Raw genomic sequence first — 19,818 nt, forward strand, 5'->3', positions numbered from 1 at the left:
TTCTATCCCACACAATCCATTCGATCGGATAACAATTTCATCAAAAAATTATCTCCGTTTGGTTTATTCTGGCTTTGCGACATCCCGCAGACTAGGATTTTTCTTCCCCGCCGCGCACGCGGGCAGCTCCAGCTTCTGTCCAGTCCCTCGCCTCCAATCCGGATTCCGATCCTAACAGTTACCCATCGCGACCATGGCATCAACTGAGGTTTCCGCGACTCGGCTCTACTTGGGCAACCTTCCCAAGGGCGGTAAGTTGGCGTACCTAGAAGCTTAATTAAGTCGCTATTGCGGCGTGATAGAGCTTGAGCTGGCTTCCTATTGCTCCATCGTGATTGCTAACATGAACATTGTAGCAACCAAGGCTGACGTTGAAGCTCATTTCGCTACCCATGGAACTGGCGAAATCACCGAGGTCAAGTTGATGAATGGATTCGGCTTCATCGAATACAAGGATCCTATGGATGCGCGTGACGTTGTTCCTGGTGAGCAAACCCACAAACCCCCAGCATTTCTTCGGATTGCTAGTCCTTCCAATAGCTTCTAGAAGTATGAATTTGATAGCTAACTTTTCATCGCGCTGCAGCTTTCCGTATGTCTCGGACCGTTTCTGGCCACCATATTTCCTGATTCTCCCGTTGTTTCCCTGGCTAATTTTGACGAAAAGATGGATCCGACTTCATGGGCGAACGTTTAACCGTCCAATTCGCTCGAGGTTCTCGACACCGCGAAGGCTTCGGTGGCCATGAGCGCAGCGCACCGCGCCCCCGTCGCACTCCCCACCGAATGCAGATTACCGGATTACCCAATGATACCAGCTGGCAGGTCTGTTACCCCCGTTTTCCCGTTCTTCGCCCTCGGATTCTGGCTTTTTAGACCATCATCTTTCCCTTCCTTGGTCCAGCGAGCCGTCTTGCTTCGTGTGCTTTATCGCCTCAACAGCGCAGGGGACGCTGGTATCCAACAAGATCTTTGTTTGTGATGTCATGACCATCGAAATTTAGCTCTCCCACACTCTGGCGGACAGGTCTTAGGAGCTGGCCAAGGTGCCTCAAGGATTTCCATGTTGGACGTAACCCGCCTGCTTGGATTGGTTTGACCGCACTTCTTTGCTGGTGTTACTACTACTTCTACTGCTGCTTCTGGAATAGGGGATATTTGGCCTCGTTCGCATATGTTCTACACCGCTCCTCGGACCCCCCACTTACATGGAATCTGGATCTAGGACCTGAAAGACTTTGCCCGACAATCCAGTTTGGATGTCGTGTACTCAGAGACCGGCCGTGACGGCAATGGTCGCGGGTAAGTGAAAAACTGACCAATATCTCAACTTTAACTAGAACGAGAGCTAATGTTTTATTTATCAACAGCTTTGTCGAGTTTGAAACTGCAGCAGATCTGAAGACTGCCGTAGAGAAGCTTGACGGCCGAGAGTTCAAGGGACAGCGAGTTAACTGTATTGCTGATGTATGTCTACTTCACGAGAAACCGCCATATACTTGACACGCGCTAATTCCCAAAATCAGACTCAACCGGACTTCCCTGTCCGTGACCGTGGTCGTTCTCGTTCTCCTATGGGCCGTCGACCTCACGGCGCGCCAGGCGGTGACGGCTACGATCGACGTGGACCACCCCGTGGGTACAGTCCCCGCGGATACCGTGATGACTACCGTGATAGGAGCCCTCCCCGTCGTGATTACTACGACGAGCGCCGTTACAGGTCACCACCGCGCCGTGGGCCTGTCGATGACTACCCACCACCTCGTGGACGTTACGAGGACCCGTATAGACGCGACTATGGTCCCCCGCCGGACCCCTACGTTAACGGTCGACCGTATGATCGACCTCCCCGGGATTTCCCCCCGCGGGAGGGTGGATATGGACCTCGTGAGGGTGGCGGATACCCTCGGGAGGACTACCGCCGCGGTGGCGGTTACTGGTAAATTTCTTAATTCATCTTTATCTGAACGACCCCCCTTACGTTATCTAGATACCACTCCGTTTCCCCTTCGGATTTGGCCGGACGATTGTGCCGTGACCATGGTATATTTTAGGGAAGAAAGCTACATAATAGGTAACCAAAAAGAGAAAGGTAAAATCAAAAGTTGTTCATGGGGTAGCTTTCATGTGAAGTTGCGATGAAGTTATTGTTTTCTTGAGACGGCCGGCTTCGACGTATTGATGAGGACGGCGGGGACAGGATGTCAAATGGTATTCTCTTGACAAGCTTGGTTGAGCCATGCATGCTCTCTGGTTGGCTTTTGGTTAATTGTGTGTATGATGACCGAGCAAGATAGTTACAGATGCGTTTGTTTTTTACGAATGAGATGTTTTTTTCGCCTAATGCAGGAGCCGTAGAAATTATTCAGGTCGTCTCGAGCTATCAAAAACGTACATGAGGTTATGCAGACTATCATTGTTACCTAAACCCATGTGGGTATGGGTAGGATCCGTCCCGAATCGTTAGATCCGATCGCTGCAGAAAAGCTAGCCTCATTTACTTATGAGACTATTCCCTAACAGCACTGCTTAGTAATTATGAAGTATTGTTCAGGGACTTAATGTCATTACCAACCCAAATCTCCGTACGATCTCTTAGCTACATGATTTATAAGACCTCATGCATTATCGTATTGGTCAAGGTGTGTTAACGAATAGATTCAATGTAGGTAAGAAAAGACATTTATGGATGTTGTGCTTTCTAGAAATAGTAGTTGTTAAGAGTCTGGAGTTGTTATCCCGCCGAGATAGCTATTTATTGTAGGCGTTTTCGGACTCGGTATCATTGAAAATGCCGACTAAATTCCATGGTTGATAGCCATATATGGGCATATATCGTATCACGGTTGTATCTATTCCCGACTCTCCCTCTACGCCGCTCTACTTAGTGCCAATTTTTAAGGGTCTGAAACCTGCTTACAAATACCGAAAGAACAATTACAATTGGAATTACAACAGGTAAAACTTGGATTGCGTAATATGTGTAGTCTTAACAGGGTCTAATTGTAATGATTCATCAGCTAGCTTTACATATCTGCTCCATACAAAGCTGTTCGGAGAGTTTCGAGTAAGGTCACACTTATACCCCAGGAAGGTTGATTGGTGATATCAACGTAGATAGGCAGAATATTTGGATTTACATGTACATGTATACGTAAATCCTCATGTCGGCCAACCCTTTCCGTAGCCTGTTGGCGCAGCGTATAAGAATCCCATCCTCCCGTCTCTCACCTCGGTGTTTGACTTCTCATTATACACAACAGTTCAACCCCACCACCTCTATATACATAAAGAGTAGAGCCTCATTCTCTACATCCCGAATCTCACTAGCACCGGAACAACAACAAGAAATCATGTCGGAACCAACGGGTACCAAAGCCACGAGCGGCATCGAGTTATTCACCTTCGGTGACATTCCCTCCCCTCCTATGCCGAAGTACTCACCACTTACCACTTATAGCCACACCCAACGGTGTAAAAGCCAGCATCCTCCTCGAGGAGTTAAAAGAAGCATACGGGAAGCAATACACATGGCAAGCGATCAACATCATGAAGAACACGCAAAAAGAGCCGTGGTTCACGGCCATCAGTCCCAACGGCCGCATCCCGGCTATCGTCGACCATGATCGTGGCGGGTTTCCCGTGTTTGAGGGGATGGCGATTTTGGGGTACTTGACGAGGCATTATGATCCCGAGTTTAAGTTTAGTTTCCCGGTGGATAGTGATGAGTTTAGTGTCTGTGAGCAGTGGATGGCTTGGCAGCAGTATGTGCTTCTAACTACTTTACCTTACCTGAATATTTGGTGATTGGGATGCTTAACTGATTTGGTGTAGCGGTGGCGTTGGACCTATGCAGGGACAAGCAAACCATTTCTTCCGCTTCGCTAAGGAGAAGGTGCCTTACGGTGTACAACGCTACGTAGGCGAGGCCGAGCGTCTCTACGGTGTCCTCGATAAGCGACTCGCGGACCGAGATTACGTTGCCGGTGCCGGGCGCGGCAAGTACAGCATCGCGGATATAAACCTTCTTGGTTGGGCTAACGGAACGGTTCTTGCGGGTGTTGACCCGGATATGTTCCCGAATGTTAAGGCTTGGGTTGCGCGGTGCTTGGAGCGACCGGCTGTGAAGAGGGGTTTTGCGACCCCCTCGGACTTGGGCATTGGGAATGAGGCGTTGCTGAAGGCTCAGGAGGCGGACCCTGAGAAGAAGAAGAAGGCGGAGGAGGATGCGAAGTGGTTGCAGGAGTGTAAGGAAAAGTATGGGTATAAGTATTCTTCGCCTTAGAGGATGAAGGGGAGAAGAAGTTGGTGTTGTAAAAAACAGAAAAAGCAAAAGCAAAAGCAAAAGCATAGAGGGGAAATTAGGTGGTTACATGATGCATAAAATAAAATAAATTGCATAACTATTGCACATTCATAACTTGCCAAGCTAAATGATACCCTCTTCACTCATATCCATCCTCATCCTTCTCATCGTTTTCTGGAATAGCTATTGTTTACTTTCTTTTCAAATATCTTGGTATAGTATGATTATTATATAAGTGGAAATAGGAAATATCACCATTAGCGACAGGCTCCCACAGGTGGACAATTTTCAGGTTCGGGATGAGTTTCCCCGGATCGTCAACTGCGCCGTCCCCAATTCCCCGCAATCCAAGCCCACGGTCCCTTGTCTTGGAAGTTGGAAATGCTACCCCGTACCTGGGTTGTGGGAACTTACCATCGGGGAAATTTTTGGACAAGGGGAATGGCGACGCGTTATCCTGACCGAAGTGACGTCTTAAGAGCTGATAAAATGGCGAGGCGCCCTCGGGTTTTAATTGAAAGCTGAGAGCCACTGTGGGTGTTAGCTACCCTTGTCTGAGTGAGGCACAGCGAATTATCGCACACAATGACGATTCGTTCAGTTGCCATCACGGCACTTGTGGCCGCTGTCAGTGTCACAGCTCAAGATACTACAGTCGATATTCCTAGCGACCTTGCGACGCGATCACTCGTACCGGATGTTTACGGGTACTCAATTGAACCGGTATGGGTTCACGACTACGTCACCACGCCTCTAGCCGCAAACCTCCTAAGCATCATCGCGAATGTAACGGGCAAAGCGCCCCCTATTCGCGTGGGCGGGAACACGGCCGACCAGACGTATTTCTACGATACACTTTCGACTGGAAATGATTCAGTCGCAATTCCAGCACCTCTCACTGCGAAAGTTTTCAACATCACGCCAAGTTGGTACGATAGCTGGGCGGGATACTTCCCCGACGGCACTGGTTTTGTATATACGCTAAATTTGGCTGTCAATACCTCCGCATGGTCCATCGCGGTCGCGGAGGCGGAAGCTGCGCACGCGGCGCTCGGCGATAAGCTCACACTATTCGAGCTTGGCAACGAGATTGATCATTTCATCCACAAGGGATGGCGAGATTCCTCTTGGGACGTGGCCTCGTATATCGACCAATTCCGAAACCTTACCGGCCAGATCAGAAACTCCGAGTGGTACACAGGAGTCGAAGAAGCGAAGCGACCCAAGTTCCAAGCTGCGGTGTTCGCTGACCCGCCTTGGGTTCCAGACCAGCAGGACGAGATTGATGATTTCAGCATTGCGAATTTGACCGGCAACGGAGAGGGAGGTATTGTGGAGAGACCGGAGGATAAGGAGATTATCGGCAGCTATGCGACGCATTTGTACCCTCAGTCCACGTGCGATACGCCGCGCTGGTTAAGGATGCGGTTGGATCTGTTGTCAAATCATACGACGCTTTGGTTGGTAAGTTACGCAGGTCTTCTTGAGCTCATGCTGGGATATAACTAATACTAAATAGAATGTATCGCAATATGTGCCGCAAGTCGCCGCGGCCGACAAAGCTGGCGCGCCTCTCGTCATGGGCGAGACAAACTCCGTATCCTGCTCCGGCAAGAGCGGCATCAGCGATACCTTCGGCGCTGCCCTCTGGGGTGTGGATTACGTCCTCATGGGAGCTTCCATCGGTATCAAGAAGACTTACTTCCACCTCGGCGCTCAAAGCGAGTACTCTGCCTTCACACCCAAGTCCTACGAACTCAAGAATGAGACACTTGCCCCTGGTATACGAGCGAATTGGTATGGACACTACTTCGTCGCGAAAGTAGCCGCCGCCCAGAACAGTCAGAATCTCAGCATCGTTGCTCTACCAGCGGCTAATACTAGTTCATTAAGCGGATACGCGGTGTATACCGGCGAAGAGCAACAGCGATCGCTTAGCAAACTGGTATTCCTCGATATGGGCGTCTGGAATGGAACAGAGGGACTAAGCAATAATTCTACTCTAAAAGCAACGGATGGCACCGTGTTCAGTGAGGGCGAGAGGCCGTCTAGTACTATTCGCGTCGCAACATCGTGGTCTTCTGGACGAAACGTTAGCGTTACAAGGCTTACCGGCCCGGGAACTAATGCTAAGAGCGGTGTTGCCGTTTCGGGTGTTACGTTTGACCCGGCGACTGGCGACAAGACTGGCGAGGAGAAAGTAGAAAGTGTCTCGGTGGGAGAGAATGGACAGGTGGAGTTTAGTATTAAGAGGGCCGAGGGAGTGTTGCTTGAGGTTGTGGATGCGTCTAGTTCTGGTAATCCTAATGGATCTAGCCCCGTTGACACTTCTGGGGCAGAGAGAGTGAGGCTTTGGGGTGGATTGGCAGTTACTAGTATTGCTGCTGGGTTTATTGGCATTTGGTAAAATTAGAGGATGAATAATTGAATATTGAATGACTTCGATTGAATAACTTTGAATACAATAGAAATCTAATTTCTGTATAAAAAACCATACACTATGCTGACGATTTTTATAAACATCCTGAATACTTCAACCATTATCACTGCGCCCTCGATCAAGCACAGTCTTCGTATACATACTTCTACTTCTGTATTTCGGAAATTCGGACTCGTTACGGCGAGGTGTGACATCTATAGCCACGAGATAGACGTTCAGGTTCGTGATATTGGAGATGTCAATTGTTGATCCATTAACCTGTCCTCAAGTTAGACAGACACAGGCAATCACAGAATGACCAGTCCAGCACATCTGCATATATTCTTACCTCCCGAACTTCAACCCTGATCCATTCTCTTAGAGTAGCTTCGATCCCTGTGGTATTCGAACCGAGAGTAGCGACCACTTTTTGTAGAGGAATAGTAGCATGGGCTAGCCCTTCCTTCGGCATATTGAGCAGCGCCATACGCCCAGCGAACATGTCCCCCGAAACGACATCGATATTACACGGCAAATCCAGATCGGAACGATTAACCGTGATTTGGACGAACCAATCTCGTTTCTCTCCTCCCCCTTTTCCGCAACCACTAAGTAATCCCGTGTCACCGTAAAGTTCATTGATCCTTGGAATGATTCTACCTATATCATTAAGCTCGGGGTAGGTGTATCCAAACGGCTTGAGCGAGGCGGCGGTTATACCAGTATGGAAGGATCGCTTGTCGGCTTGGTAGAACGGCTTTGTCGGGCTAGATGCTGTGATGTTTTCGCCGCGGGCGGTGCTATATAGGCCTGGGCTCGCGTACCATTCGGATTGACACGCTGCGCCGGGGTGAAGGGCAGCCCACAGAGCAGCCAGACGGTCGAGGTTCGCGTGGTGGAGCATACTGGATGTAACAAATCATGTTAGATTCTGTTACGCGTTGATATACACTGAGTTGGGCGATATATGGGCGATCAAACCTACAAAAGCGCATCAAAAGCAGTCAAGTCCAAACTCGCAAACGTGCCCCCGACAGCATTATGTACGATATTATGCGACGCCTCAAGACTAACCCCAGCTAAATTTGCCGTGGATGACATCTGGTCGTAGGTCTCAGCGTACGTGAATGTGCGGTACTAAGTTTATGTTAGAATACCACAAGTTAGTCTTGTCCTCAAGCTCCTATTTCTTCCTCTCCTTTTCCAACCGGATATGGCCCCTTTTCGAGTTGCTCACAACTTGGTATTTCAGCTGGTCTGCCACAGCCGCTAGGTTCGCGTTGACTACATCAGGATTGGAATTCGATTTCCCGTCCGACGCACGTGTCGTCTCCGTGGGCCAGCCCTTTCGTGATCCAGAGAACCGATAGTTATATAGGGGGCTACGAAGAGTGAGGGGTCCGCGTGGGCCGTTGATTGTGATATTTTCTTGTGTACATGATGGTGGTACTTTATCGATGAGCATTAGTCCCCAATACTTTTATTTTCAACTTAGAAAGCTAGGAGGACGATAAGGAGCATGTTTCGACTCTACATACGCTGGGGATTCGCAGCCCAGTCCCAGTACGGCAGGCGAAAAATTTCTCCAGCTTCTCGGTATGCAGAGCTATTCTGAGAGCTGTTATACGACGCGGCAATGCGCTGAACCTGCGCCCCGAGTATTTGCTATTGCATAGGCACGGTGAGAAACAACTCCATGTTGGCCACCCTGACAGGGTAATCTTAAACTTACCTCGTATAGAGCTACATATGGACGATGCCATGCTACGAACTGTGATTCCTTTTAGAAGTTAGTAATTCGGTGGTCATGAAAGGAGTATCGTTGTCGTGGGAGGATAACTACACCGTGCGGGCAAAACCCAGCACCCGAGCCCCCGGGAACCGGCCCGACTCCGTTATACGGAGCGTAGGGCATGCCATGAATGCCTACAATAAATCGTAATGTGAATATAAGACACTTAATAAGACTTTATTTATCAAGTAGTTGCCGTGCTTACCGGAAATTCCAAAATGCGATAACTCATCCGTCTCCGTTCTATTTTGCAGCGCCACAAGGGCCTGGATATACAAATCCCTATTTCTGAATCAGACGATCCCGGATCTTCTTTCCCTTAGTGGACCAACTTACCATCGAGGCCCACCCTCTTCTTGTAGGGCATTAACTTCCCATCGCGCCGGATACTGCCCGGTCCGATTATCAAAGCCTGTTGTCATGCCCGTGACGGGCACCGGTTGTTGCTGGGTCCGTCCATCGAACTCGGGCCGAGCATTAAGAACCGCCACAGGCACGCAAGCAGCCCAAGTGATCAGTCTCTTAATTGAGGACATAGGGATGGTTGGGGGTGGCGTAGGAAATTCGTGGTGGTAGAAAATGATACTGCAAGTACTTGCGGATACCTCCACGAACGAATCTACAAGGCGTCCAATAACGATGTCCATATTTGCGCACTACACTTATAAGTATCTATAAAATCCGGTCTCATGCCTTGATTCCTTGTGATAGGTAAAAAAAGGGATCATGGGATCCCGCATTCGGTAGTGAGAGGGCTGAGGACACGATACTGCGTATTGTATCGTATCGGAAGCATCGGTGCGTTTAATTTTGAATCACTTCGCAGCCTACCGTAATATGTGTGCAGGAAAAAACAGGCAGAAAACGACGTGTTCATCGTGCAGTAAACCGCGGCCACAAAGTGGGATGAACCTATGGAGCAGCGACGCAAGGGATTTGGGGGGCCACGGCATGTATCATGCAAACAGGTGGTAGATAAGGCCACGAGAAATGTCTCTAACATCGCTAGATCTTGCTTTCTTGCTCTGACTCCACGTTCGTCATCTCAACTGACTCTGGCTTGACTCGGAGTTTGGGATGTCCGTGGGCGTCAAGTAGATTGGGCTGGGCGGTGATTTGGGGGTCGTCCGATGCTCGGCCCAGCGCCTAGGCGAAGATCGATCACTTTTTAATTCTCTAACCCCCACTATGTTCCAAGGCCTAGGGCTTAAAAACTGACTGATTTACTGCATGTATTCGGGTTGGTCTGGATCGTATGTTGACCCCCCTCGCGGAACGCAAGGCGTGATCCGTGTGTACCTCCAGCATCAGCCATGCTTATGGTTTCTCACACAGTCGTGGGAAGTGGGAGGGAGCGTGGGAGCGGACATCGGCTGCGGCACGCTGCAGGAACCTGAATGGGCTATATGTTCCAAGGTCCTACCTACGGTTCAAGTAACGTCTTTCCACATGGCAGTAGTCAGCCTGCAGTTGGACCTATCGGGGACTGACCCAGCTCAACGACCCCAATATCCGGGGAATGACTTAATAGCGGGCCGGGAATACCAGGGGTTGGACCCTTTTTCGCAGTGTTTAGCTGTACCTCGACGTTATAGCGCGCGGCATGAGACCCTTCATGCAGCGTCCCACGATGACCTCACGATGTTAAGGGGGGGTTGGTGTGGGCCACGGGGGTTCGGTTGCCTGGTCAGGAACGACAAGTCGAGTGTGTCGCTCACCGCTTTTAGCACGAATATCTTGGGAATTGCGTATGCCATGCAGGTTCCCAAGCGGACTGCCTATAGTGTATGTATCCCGGTTGACAGGCAGCCAAATGAGGTAGGTAAGTTTTGATGCACGATCCCAATGTTTACGGTCCTCATTCGGCCGAGTGCAGCTCAGGTACCAAGTTCGAACCTCTGAGAGCATGTACTCGAACCCGACAGACGGGCTGGCACAGCACAAGTGTTCCCATTATTTACCTGTTAAGTAGGTAGTAGTAAATTAGTATTGTCCATCGTACGATTATCTCGCGAGTAGATCAATGATGTTCGGGTTGTCTTTGAGTCTAGATATCGAGTTTCGAAGCCAATTCGCGTTCCTTGGTCTCGGAAAGGAGTGCCGAGCCAAATATGTACAACAAACCCCACGATAGCCGTTGGGCAGTGTCATCTTTCGGCCTCCATAGGTACCTAGGTAGGTACCCGTTAGTAATATCAGATACATATGTGTTGTCGATTCTCTCATCCGTTCTTTAATATTTTCTAGTATGAGGAAGTACCCAGCAAATTTTTTTTTTTCCTTTTTTGTTTTTCTTTGAGGCATTAATTCTGTCTCAGACTCCAAATTCGGTCAGCTGCATCTCGGGGCTTTTATTCGTTTCTTCATATCGAAGACATGGATGGCCACTGAGACATAAAACTTTGAAATAAAACGCCTCGGCTCGCCAACCGAGGAATGGGTGGAAATATTAGAGCCTCATATCCCAATTACCTGTTTTTTTTATCATATGACTTAAATCATGTGGGAGTAGATTGCATTTCTCATAGATTTCGCATTCGTAAGTGGGATAATTATATTGAAACTCTCAGAGGGAGTGTGTGTACAATAATCGTTAGGTAGATCTGTACATTTCCTCAGCAAGGAGAGAGGCTTGCCACGAGCCATTGTAGCCCCAACCATTGGGCGATACAGTGGAAATTACAGTGCTAACGCGAACGATAAAGGAGAGAAAGGGTTAATATACGGTCGTACAACACCCTGAGCCACGAACCTAGCCCAGGTCAGACAGAAGCTAAGATCCTAGCCATTTTTAACGCCATATCCTTTTTCTTTTTCTCTGTTTTTTTCGTAAGCGAAATCCACAAAATTAATAAGCCCATTTTCCTTGAATTTTGAGTAATAACTCTGCGTCTATCCGAAGATGTGAATTAGTACTCGCGGCAATTAAATAGCGCACACTCCTATCGCGATGAAACTGCATTACCGGTAGGCCGTGTCCCCTACCACTGTGTCCCGGGAAGTCAGCAGGCTGTCATAGGGACTTCTCTAGCAGCACCAATTCTCTGAATCCGTCTTTCCATGATTTGGTTTGCTCGGCAGTCGGTTTTGGGAGCGGGCTACGCGCATAGCCGCCGTATCCCGACCATGCTTGAAGTCCCGACTTGACACCCACAACGCCACCTTGGATGGCGGTCCAATCACCTTGTGATACAATTTCCTGCATCTTCTGGGCTTCTGTATATCTTCCTGCTTTGAATAGCTCGATGGTCTTAATGCACGCCTTCGGTGCGATGTTCGCGAGGCCGGCTAGGATACCGTGCCCTCCTGCGATCAACGATTGGATCGAGAAGTCGGCCGAGCCTGCAAGGACCAGGAAACCGGGCTTGTCTGGATTATAGTCCTTTGATAACTTCCGCGTTGCGGCAGCTACGCGGTTCAACTTGCCAGTGTTGCCGCACGTCAACTTAACGCCGACAATCTTGGGATGCTGCGCTAACTCGATGATTACATCCGATGATAAATCCATCCCGTTTACGGCGCCAGGATAATTGTAGATGATGAGTGGTATCGGAGAGGCATCGGCAACTGTTGTGAAATATTCTTTGATCGTCTCTGACGACGGCGCAAACAATGGCGCATAGTATGATGGGGGTAATACGAGGGCGTAGTCACCACCTGCTTGCCACGCTTCACAGCAGTACTGGATAGTCTCACGAGTACTCTGGGCGCCGCAGCCGACAATGACCGGAATTTGCGAGAAACCAGCGTCGTTCAATGCCTTGCGCGTGGTGAAGGTAACTACTTGACGCTCATCATGCGTGAGATGAACAGCTTCACCATTGGAGCCTTGCGTTGCAATACCGGTCACGCCAGCTTTGGCAAGCCGTACCGTGTGGCGGGCGATATCATTGGTGTCAACATCTTCTGTTTCCTCATCGAAGAAACACATGGTTGGTACATAGACGCCTGGTACCAGCGGCCGTGTCATATGAAAGTCCTCCACTGAGTCGCCGTCAAAGAAACTGCCCAATGAGGAGCGCGACTCAGTTGGTACTAGAGAACTCATTCCCGATTCCGCAGAGGCAGAAGGCCGAAAGGGGATTCTATTGAAGCTATTCGTGAAACTTCCAGTAGGAGACGGTGCGTCAAGATGGGGTGCCATTATTGTGTTAAGATAGTATAATGATACTATTAGGAATTAGGGTAGGTAAATGCTTTGAGATGGGTAGAATTGAGGTAAAGTCTGTGCTTGCAATTCCCGTAAATCAAGGTCGGGGAGCTTGAATTATATATGCGATGGAGTAGGATATAATTATAGCCTACTTCGAGGAGCGGCTACAGGAATAAGAGCGAGCTGCTTCAGAGAGTAGAGATGTATGGACGAGGAGGAAGGTGTATGGAGAACATCCGACTCTCATGACAAGAACGGAGACACATATACTGTCTAGAAACCTGCTATACACGTCTCCTCGTGTGTCTTGCTATGGCCTGTTGCCCAAACGGTGGCGCCCACGAGCACCTCTAGGATCAGTCATATCGGAACGATGACAGCTGAAGGAAAGCCACGAACCGTGCATGGAGATCTGCACCACCCGCATATTCCAAGCTGCGGGAACAAGGGTGTTTTTTTTTTTTATATAAAAAAAGTTTTCGTATCGCGCGCGAAGGCCAGTACGGATACCGCACAAAGAGCCACTAGACGAAGGTATTATGCATTGAGGTGCTATAAGATCCATCCAGACACCCCAGAGCTATATGTACCTATGGGTGGCTTGCATGGACGATGGTTGTGTAGTAGTGTAGGTAGGCAATGTACCGGTCAGGTACACTACTACAAACGTCCTTCCATAAGGGTGGATTATTTTGGAATGTGGGGGTAAACCTCGACGTTGGTACCATCTCTATATTAGTGATGCCCTCAAGATACTCCGTCCTAATATAAAGGTCATAAGTGGTTAGCTGACGACGCTGGTGATACAGTGTCTAGATAGCCCAGCCGATTTGGGCTTTTGGCATTGACCAATGGACGCGAGCAATCTGCCCCTTTAACACCTAGGTCCAACAGACAGGCTGGTACCGATGGAGAAGACCATGCAGGTCTGGACGCAGGCTAGGGAATTGAACGGAGAAAGGCCATGGGTCTAGTCACCAAAGACCGTTTGCCGTTTATTAAGGGCATCTCTATTTACCATATTAGTAGAGTCACATTCACCGGCGTCTGCTTCCACAGCTAACACTACCAGGTTCGACATAGCCGTAGTCCAATGCCCAGGGGCTTCGCGATCGAACAGGGCTGTTATGGCACCCGGTTGGATAGTCGCAAAAATTGGGCAGCGCCTGGTTTTTTTTTTGAAAGTGGAGTGGAATGAGCTGGCTTAACACGACGAAGGTGCCGTCACGAGTTCGAGTATTAGCCAAGGCCCCATGTCAGCCATGTGATGAGAGTATATGTAATGTCGTTTATGACGAAAGATTCGGCTAGTAGTTGGGCGTCTCATTAAGCGGCTGAACTCAGTGTGGCAAAGCGGCATGCGAGGCGTGGATAAGTAACCGCAAATCTCGTAGTCTACTCGCTGTTCGGAAGGAAGTGTGGTTGTGGCTCTAGGATTGGTGGGCGGGTGGCTGCAGTGCCACTTCTATTCGAATAAGCTGTCAAAAGTTGCGAGTGACCTGCCTGCAGATTCATCGCTTCATCGGACATTCCAGTTGTTTCGCGAACCGATCCATAACAGCGGTGAGAGTAATAACGGTTACTCGCCTTGCCTAGAGGCGGCTACCAATTATGAATCGAGATAGGGAGCATGATCAGATGGAAGCATCTCGTTTCCTCAAGCCGGCTCAGAAGAGGGAGATTAGGCTTGAGATATGATACAGTCATCTCAGTCATCTTCAGAGGCATGTTCGCAGCCAGTACAGCAAAGGAAGTAGGTAATAACGTGGCAAGTAGGCGAAGATTGGTTCAAGCCAAGACTGGAACGTCGTACCGTAGTAGTAATCTAACGTAAAAGAAGCTTGTTGAAATGTGGGAAGCACTTCGCTATCCAAGCTCTACAAGATTGCGATGCATCATTGGCATATTCTAGGGAAGACTCCGACTCAAATGGGCGCCGCTTAAGGATCGTAGCCGTCATTGGCGGACGAGGGTTTATGCTTCTCCCAGGCACCGCAACGCTGGGTCACAAACCAAAACCTGTCGATGCGCCACACGGCAGGTGAGTTGGAATAGGATCGACAGTCCAGGGAGTGCGAAGGAAGGTGTCATGTTTGAGGAGGCGAGTATCACACACAGCATTACCATCATTTATCATCATCGTCGTCATCATGATAGTGATCTTCTTCATTTCCGCTTCCATCCTTCTTCTTTATTTCTTTCTTCTCCAACATCCCTCATCATTTCGGGATCGGAGGTTGACTATTTCGTACTAGAAGCAGATGTAAGTCTCGGATTTGATGATGTGCATGGGCGTGGGTGGTAGGAGGGGGGGAACCAGGCAAGCTGGCAGTTTGAACGGTTGGGGGAAATGGGATGGGGGTAAGTTGGGGGCCAACTTGGAAATAATCATGCTTAGTAACAAAGCCACAAGGCGTAAAGAGGGTAAGAAGGTAAGAGGTGGAGAGTAAAGAGATCGTGCCTACTGTACCTACATGGGTACATCCACAGAAAGTGTGCCCACCTCACGTACATAAGCTATTGTTGGCAGCTTGAGACTTCCATGATCTACATGCGTAACCGTAGTTGTATCTATCGTACCTACCTAGAACGCGGGTTATGGGGGTGGGGGGAAAGAGAGAGGGAGGAAAATGTAAGAAAAGAAGGAGAAGGAGGTATCCATCCGAAGTGTTACCTACATGTAGTTACCCCTCTATTCGAGATACCTAGGCCCATTCCATACTAGCGAACAATTTAGGGTGCGGTACCTAGCTCGGTACCTAACCTGATACGTGCTAGGTGATCTGTCTGCTTATTCTTCCCCCAGTGCGGGGCAATGTCATAATTCATTTTTATTATTTCAAGTTCTTCAAGTAATTTACCGTAACTTTTGTTGTTTTCCCTCATGATCTGCATGTGGATGGCTATCACGGTATAGGCCTGTCCAGTCATGCGCCCGCGCATAAACCTCTAATTTTTCTTTTTCGGCGGCTGACGAGGTAGAAGGAATCATTCCACCAGGTTCTTCCTGCAAGCCGTGTCTCCTATCCGCAGCATTCTACATGCCGTATCGAAGTGATCGCCGGCAGGATGAACATTGCCTAACCCGGCTGGGCATGGACTTCCAGAGGCATGACATTTTAGGGTGGCAGAGTAGTAATGTCAATGAATATTTTGTATACACTCAGTACTGCAGGGTATCATTCCTTATCAAGTAGCAAGCGCAGTCGTTGTTATATTGGACTATTCGACAACTAGAGTTACATCTTATAGAGACAAGATGAAGAACACATTCCCCTTTTAGCTTGGTCTATCCGCTAAGATATAGAAAAATCACATTACAACCCATTACGCAGAAACGAATGTCTCTGACTAGCTCGGTCAGCTTACGATCGATTGGTGACGCCTCTCTACAAGGGGCCTATGGGTTCTATCGCGACTATCCTATCACCATCTAGTCGGCACCTACAGTATTTCATAACTATGGCATAGCTAACATCCTTACAAACTAGAATCGCATTATTAGTCTGTCATTATGAATCCTTTACATGCTTCTGACTAACTTCAACATGTCAATTGGTTCGGCCGTATGTATTGCCCGAAGCTACGACTCAGTACCCCGACTCGGAAGAAAAATACGAGCACTTTCTTTCATTCCGCTGCGGTGATCGCGTGATGGTGATCTTCGAATACCAATTAAGTTAGGTATCATCCACTATGCTCTGAAAAAAAATCGATCCACAAGAGAAATGTGACGACGGCTCCGAAATCTGATAGAAATACGCACTTTCGAATCTAGAACCTCCGCAACCCCCCGAAGCCGGGATGATAGGCGGTTACCTAGGTAGTTATATGTATCTTATAGTACTTATACCTCCGATTGATGGTCCTGTTTCCGACAGATTGGTTCTAACGACGGCGAGTATGGAAATGCGAGGCCACCGTTCCATGAAGCCCGGGACGTGATTTTCGGGTACAGTCTTATCCAACTCACTGTCGACTCGTCTAGATCCACTACTCATGTAAGGTATTCCACCTAAACATACCTAGGTATGATAGCTACAATATAGGCATGAGCCCCCTGAGTTTATACATTAGGTCGCTGACCGAATAGTAGAGCAATGTAATTCATATGCTCTACGCAATGTCCAGTTGGTTCTATATCTCAACTGAAACCTCCCCTATATATTCTAAGCCTCTTCATTCAGTCCATTAAGATATATTTGTTTTCTAACATTAAATTCGAGTCATTCTAGTTAAGAACCGACGAATGATATATCCTGCACACCACCCAGTACACCTGCGGAGCTACATACGTCCTTTCAATGCCAACTAAGATCGATCAGTAAAACTTGAATTCAGCCAATCCCTATTTAGAGACCCCAATATCATCTAAATTGCTTAATTTGATTACATGCTTCATACACCATGCAGCTAAAATGTAGTACACTTCAATATCCACTACGTTACGACGCAGGACCAGTCACAGTTTTGGGGTCATCTTAAGGGACTTTCTATAACTAGCCGCTTATATTTACGGAAGGAAACGTCTGGAGCCTAATGAAAGCTCGTAACTTAATTCTGCGAGCGTGCCCAACGGCCAATTCAAAATGCATAATCGCCAAGCTACCTTAAAGGGGCCGTTTCCCGGTCACATGGATTACACGGCAACCCAATCCATAAGGAAGGAGTGTATGTATAGTACCTTGAGTATACTAGACTTTTTTTCATTCACTTACAGGAAGAGGAGATGCCTGCTCTGCCACGTGGGTACGGCATACCTAGGACATGACGTACAAACCAGAGGATGGCATGATCCCAGCCGACACACACAATTTTCTGCCCTATAGGCAACCAGCTGCAAGTAAATCCGTGGGATTCGTGAAAATTTACATCCCCCCACACCTTCGGATCACGTACTGCTTTTGAGAGTCCGTTTGGCCCATGGAGCCTGGTCCGGTCTCGTTGGGTTACGGAAGCTTGAAGACGACAGTCAACCGACGACAGCGAGAATGCCCGATTTCCATATGGACGACGGGAATGGCACTGAAAACAGCATCTGAGGGTGCTGGATTACGAATCTGTATTACCTCCCAGATCCCACGAGCATCGCGTCCAGCCTATTGGAACATCGCCATTAACAAGACTAGTACCAGTCCGGAAGGCATTTAACTACATCATGCCTAGGGCTGAGGATCTAGACAGGACCATATTGGAAGGAAAAGTGCTGACATTCTCGGGGAATTCGCAGAACTTCGCAAATAATATAACCCGGTAAACCGAGAATAATATATCGCCCATGCTACCCTACATGTACCACTACCGTCTGACTCGCATATTTGACTAGTACAAATGCTGTAAGCAAGAATGAGACACTAATCTTCTATATAGTATATATCACAGGTTATAAGCTCTTGGATAGCTATGAGCAGATCTGCGGGGAGCAACGACTACCTCGGTAGTTACTGGGGAATGATCTTTAGAATGGATATTCACGGCTCTAGTGAGGACCATCTCGAGAGGAGAACTTGGTTTCTTGTGATGGTCAGGTTGGGTATTTTTGTATCTCGACACGATACCCGTTTTAAATGAGCCTGGCGAGCCCAAGGTGGCAATATGTGAACTTGGAACGTCCAGGGCTTGTGATTCCTCACGCAAAGTATCTTGGTGTAAGTCTCTGAGTACCGAGGTAATACGATATCTTTATAGATCATTTAGCGATGATAATCTAGCTGAGTAATGAGGTTCTTACGCCCGATTTGTCCCTCATGTCTAAAACCTCAGAATTGCCCAGGTAGTAATACACCGCCTAAAGGTTATATGGAAGCGCCGACCCAAAATACACGTTATCCTTGCAGTATCGTCGGTTATTTGATATAAGCACCCATAAAACTTGTATATGGAATAGAATAGACTGAAGAGGATGGAGTTGAGTGACTTGCTCAGGGTACATCTTTATGTGACATGGGAAAAAATACGAGTGCCATCAATAAACTACCTAGGTACTCTGCATTTCATATTTCCGTGGCGTCATATAACGTTCATGAGATATACACAAATGCAGATCCCCGTTCAAGGCCAAATGAATATTCAATCCACGAGCAATCCCAAGCTTAAACATCCATCGGGAAAGCTAAGTTCAACTATAGTATCTCTTAGGATCGCTCTTGTAATGCTTATAGGGTGTAATGGCTTATTCACCACATAACCCTATTTAGAGCTCACCCGGCCTAGAAAGTCATTTAGTTAACAATAACTTGGGTATCTATCACAAATCAGGAACATGGGTTCTCTAGGATAATATCTATCACCACTTGACAGACAAGAGTATGAAGATATAGACAACACCTTTTAGTTATATAGTAGAGCTCTTTTGTACGGCTCTTAGGTCCGCATATCTAATTATGTTCGTACTATTTTCATTAGATTTCATTTGAGAATGCCTTATATCGTATGGCCCGCATAGCGTTACACAGGATGAATTTTACACAAGTACAACTATGAAGAACTCAAAGAGACTCGGACTTGAGAACGAAACGAATTATATATCAATACCGCCTTTCCATTAAAGCGCACAATGAAGTGGAATATGAATTTCATTGAGCATTTTTGAATAAAACGCAAGTCCTAACCGGCTTAGACCGTAATCATCCGAAAATACTCATTTCACTTATAATTAGTGGTAATTCCTACTTATGAATTACGTCGCAATATGTTAATACTTTCATGTAATTATACGACTGACTTACTCCCGAATAGTATATAGTCTCGTATAATGAAAATGATTATTGTTGTAAACTGTTTTTTATGAAGATTTCATGAGATCCTTCTCGCTCGATAAGATGTTGAGAGTGGGTCTCGGTATACTGAGTATTCCGACTTCCTGTGGCGTATTGCTGAAGAGTCTTCTCAGATAGAGCTTTGACGTAGTCAAAATGATCTATCTCATCACCAAGGCTCTTACATCTACTCCAACTATCGGAGATCTAACGACTTCTTGGTTTATTAAGGCGATATCAACTAATGTCATACGTCATGTGGAGTGAGGGCGACCCGAGGCCATCGTTTGAAACATAACCTCAGGTGACTAGAAATGGACTATATTAGTCTCGAAGTGGCTTCGCCTCAAAGTCCACTTAATGCTCTTTTGATTGTTGAGAAAATTAGGT

General features: G+C 47.7%; 6 protein-coding genes across 6 annotated transcripts; 4 read left to right on the forward strand and 2 right to left on the reverse strand.

Moving 5' to 3' along the window:
• Positions 1 to 193: 193 nt before the first annotated feature.
• On the forward strand, positions 194 to 1,943 carry F4822DRAFT_430202 (uncharacterized protein; the record flags this gene model as incomplete). The annotated part of the gene is made up of 7 exons (XM_051461242.1): positions 194 to 251; positions 357 to 485; positions 587 to 592; positions 668 to 825; positions 1,226 to 1,302; positions 1,371 to 1,467; positions 1,527 to 1,943. 7 exons carry the CDS (start codon positions 194 to 196, stop codon positions 1,941 to 1,943), a joined length of 942 nt encoding a protein of 313 aa, XP_051313228.1.
• Positions 1,944 to 2,989: 1,046 nt separating this feature from the next.
• F4822DRAFT_406537 (glutathione S-transferase) lies at positions 2,990 to 4,461 on the forward strand. The gene is made up of 3 exons (XM_051458412.1): positions 2,990 to 3,408; positions 3,461 to 3,764; positions 3,835 to 4,461. Exons 1-3 carry the CDS (start codon positions 3,165 to 3,167, stop codon positions 4,283 to 4,285), a joined length of 999 nt encoding a protein of 332 aa, XP_051313229.1. The 5' UTR covers positions 2,990 to 3,164; the 3' UTR covers positions 4,286 to 4,461.
• F4822DRAFT_283093 (glycoside hydrolase superfamily) lies at positions 4,427 to 6,856 on the forward strand. The gene is made up of 2 exons (XM_051454907.1): positions 4,427 to 5,770; positions 5,826 to 6,856. Exons 1-2 carry the CDS (start codon positions 4,892 to 4,894, stop codon positions 6,711 to 6,713), a joined length of 1,767 nt encoding a protein of 588 aa, XP_051313230.1. The 5' UTR covers positions 4,427 to 4,891; the 3' UTR covers positions 6,714 to 6,856.
• Positions 6,730 to 8,744, reverse strand: F4822DRAFT_406544 (uncharacterized protein). Its single transcript, XM_051458413.1, has 7 exons — positions 8,569 to 8,744; positions 8,458 to 8,505; positions 8,264 to 8,390; positions 7,963 to 8,174; positions 7,711 to 7,862; positions 7,075 to 7,630; positions 6,730 to 7,004 (listed from the first exon to the last, which is right to left on the reverse strand). Exons 1-7 carry the CDS (start codon positions 8,638 to 8,640, stop codon positions 6,840 to 6,842), a joined length of 1,332 nt encoding a protein of 443 aa, XP_051313231.1. The 5' UTR covers positions 8,641 to 8,744; the 3' UTR covers positions 6,730 to 6,839.
• A 711-nt stretch (positions 8,745 to 9,455) lies between these two features.
• F4822DRAFT_282990 (uncharacterized protein) lies at positions 9,456 to 10,435 on the forward strand. The gene has a single exon (XM_051454906.1). The coding sequence runs from the start codon at positions 9,748 to 9,750 to the stop codon at positions 10,348 to 10,350; it is 603 nt and encodes a 200-aa protein (XP_051313232.1). The 5' UTR covers positions 9,456 to 9,747; the 3' UTR covers positions 10,351 to 10,435.
• Positions 10,436 to 11,317: 882 nt separating this feature from the next.
• F4822DRAFT_283139 (dihydrodipicolinate synthetase) lies at positions 11,318 to 12,852 on the reverse strand. Its single transcript, XM_051454908.1, has 2 exons — positions 11,483 to 12,852; positions 11,318 to 11,409 (listed from the first exon to the last, which is right to left on the reverse strand). Exon 1 carries the CDS (start codon positions 12,659 to 12,661, stop codon positions 11,531 to 11,533), a length of 1,131 nt encoding a protein of 376 aa, XP_051313233.1. The 5' UTR covers positions 12,662 to 12,852; the 3' UTR covers positions 11,318 to 11,409; positions 11,483 to 11,530.
• Between the last annotated feature and the right edge of the window lie 6,966 nt (positions 12,853 to 19,818).

This window comes from Hypoxylon trugodes, assembly GCF_022578975.1.
Source record: "Hypoxylon trugodes strain CBS 135444 unplaced genomic scaffold F4822scaffold_6, whole genome shotgun sequence".
NCBI lineage: Eukaryota > Fungi > Ascomycota > Sordariomycetes > Xylariales > Hypoxylaceae > Hypoxylon > Hypoxylon trugodes.

Excerpts from the sequence above, each read along its gene's own strand:
- F4822DRAFT_406537 (XM_051458412.1), top strand. The coding sequence starts at position 3,165 with ATGTCGGCCAACCCTTTCCGTAGCCTGTTGGCGCAGCGTATAAGAATC. Across the intron at positions 3,409-3,460 it reads CATCGAGTTATTCACCTTCG|CCACACCCAACGGTGTAAAA; the intron begins GTGACATTCCCT and ends TACCACTTATAG. Across the intron at positions 3,765-3,834 it reads CAGTGGATGGCTTGGCAGCA|CGGTGGCGTTGGACCTATGC; the intron begins GTATGTGCTTCT and ends GATTTGGTGTAG.
- F4822DRAFT_283093 (XM_051454907.1), top strand. The coding sequence starts at position 4,892 with ATGACGATTCGTTCAGTTGCCATCACGGCACTTGTGGCCGCTGTCAGT. Across the intron at positions 5,771-5,825 it reads ATCATACGACGCTTTGGTTG|AATGTATCGCAATATGTGCC; the intron begins GTAAGTTACGCA and ends AATACTAAATAG.
- F4822DRAFT_406544 (XM_051458413.1), bottom strand. The coding sequence starts at position 8,640 with ATGCCCTACGCTCCGTATAACGGAGTCGGGCCGGTTCCCGGGGGCTCG. Across the intron at positions 8,506-8,568 it reads CTGGGTTTTGCCCGCACGGT|GAATCACAGTTCGTAGCATG; the intron begins GTAGTTATCCTC and ends AACTTCTAAAAG. Across the intron at positions 8,175-8,263 it reads CTGGGCTGCGAATCCCCAGC|TACCACCATCATGTACACAA; the intron begins GTATGTAGAGTC and ends TCATCGATAAAG.
- F4822DRAFT_282990 (XM_051454906.1), top strand. The coding sequence starts at position 9,748 with ATGTATTCGGGTTGGTCTGGATCGTATGTTGACCCCCCTCGCGGAACG.
- F4822DRAFT_283139 (XM_051454908.1), bottom strand. The coding sequence starts at position 12,661 with ATGGCACCCCATCTTGACGCACCGTCTCCTACTGGAAGTTTCACGAAT.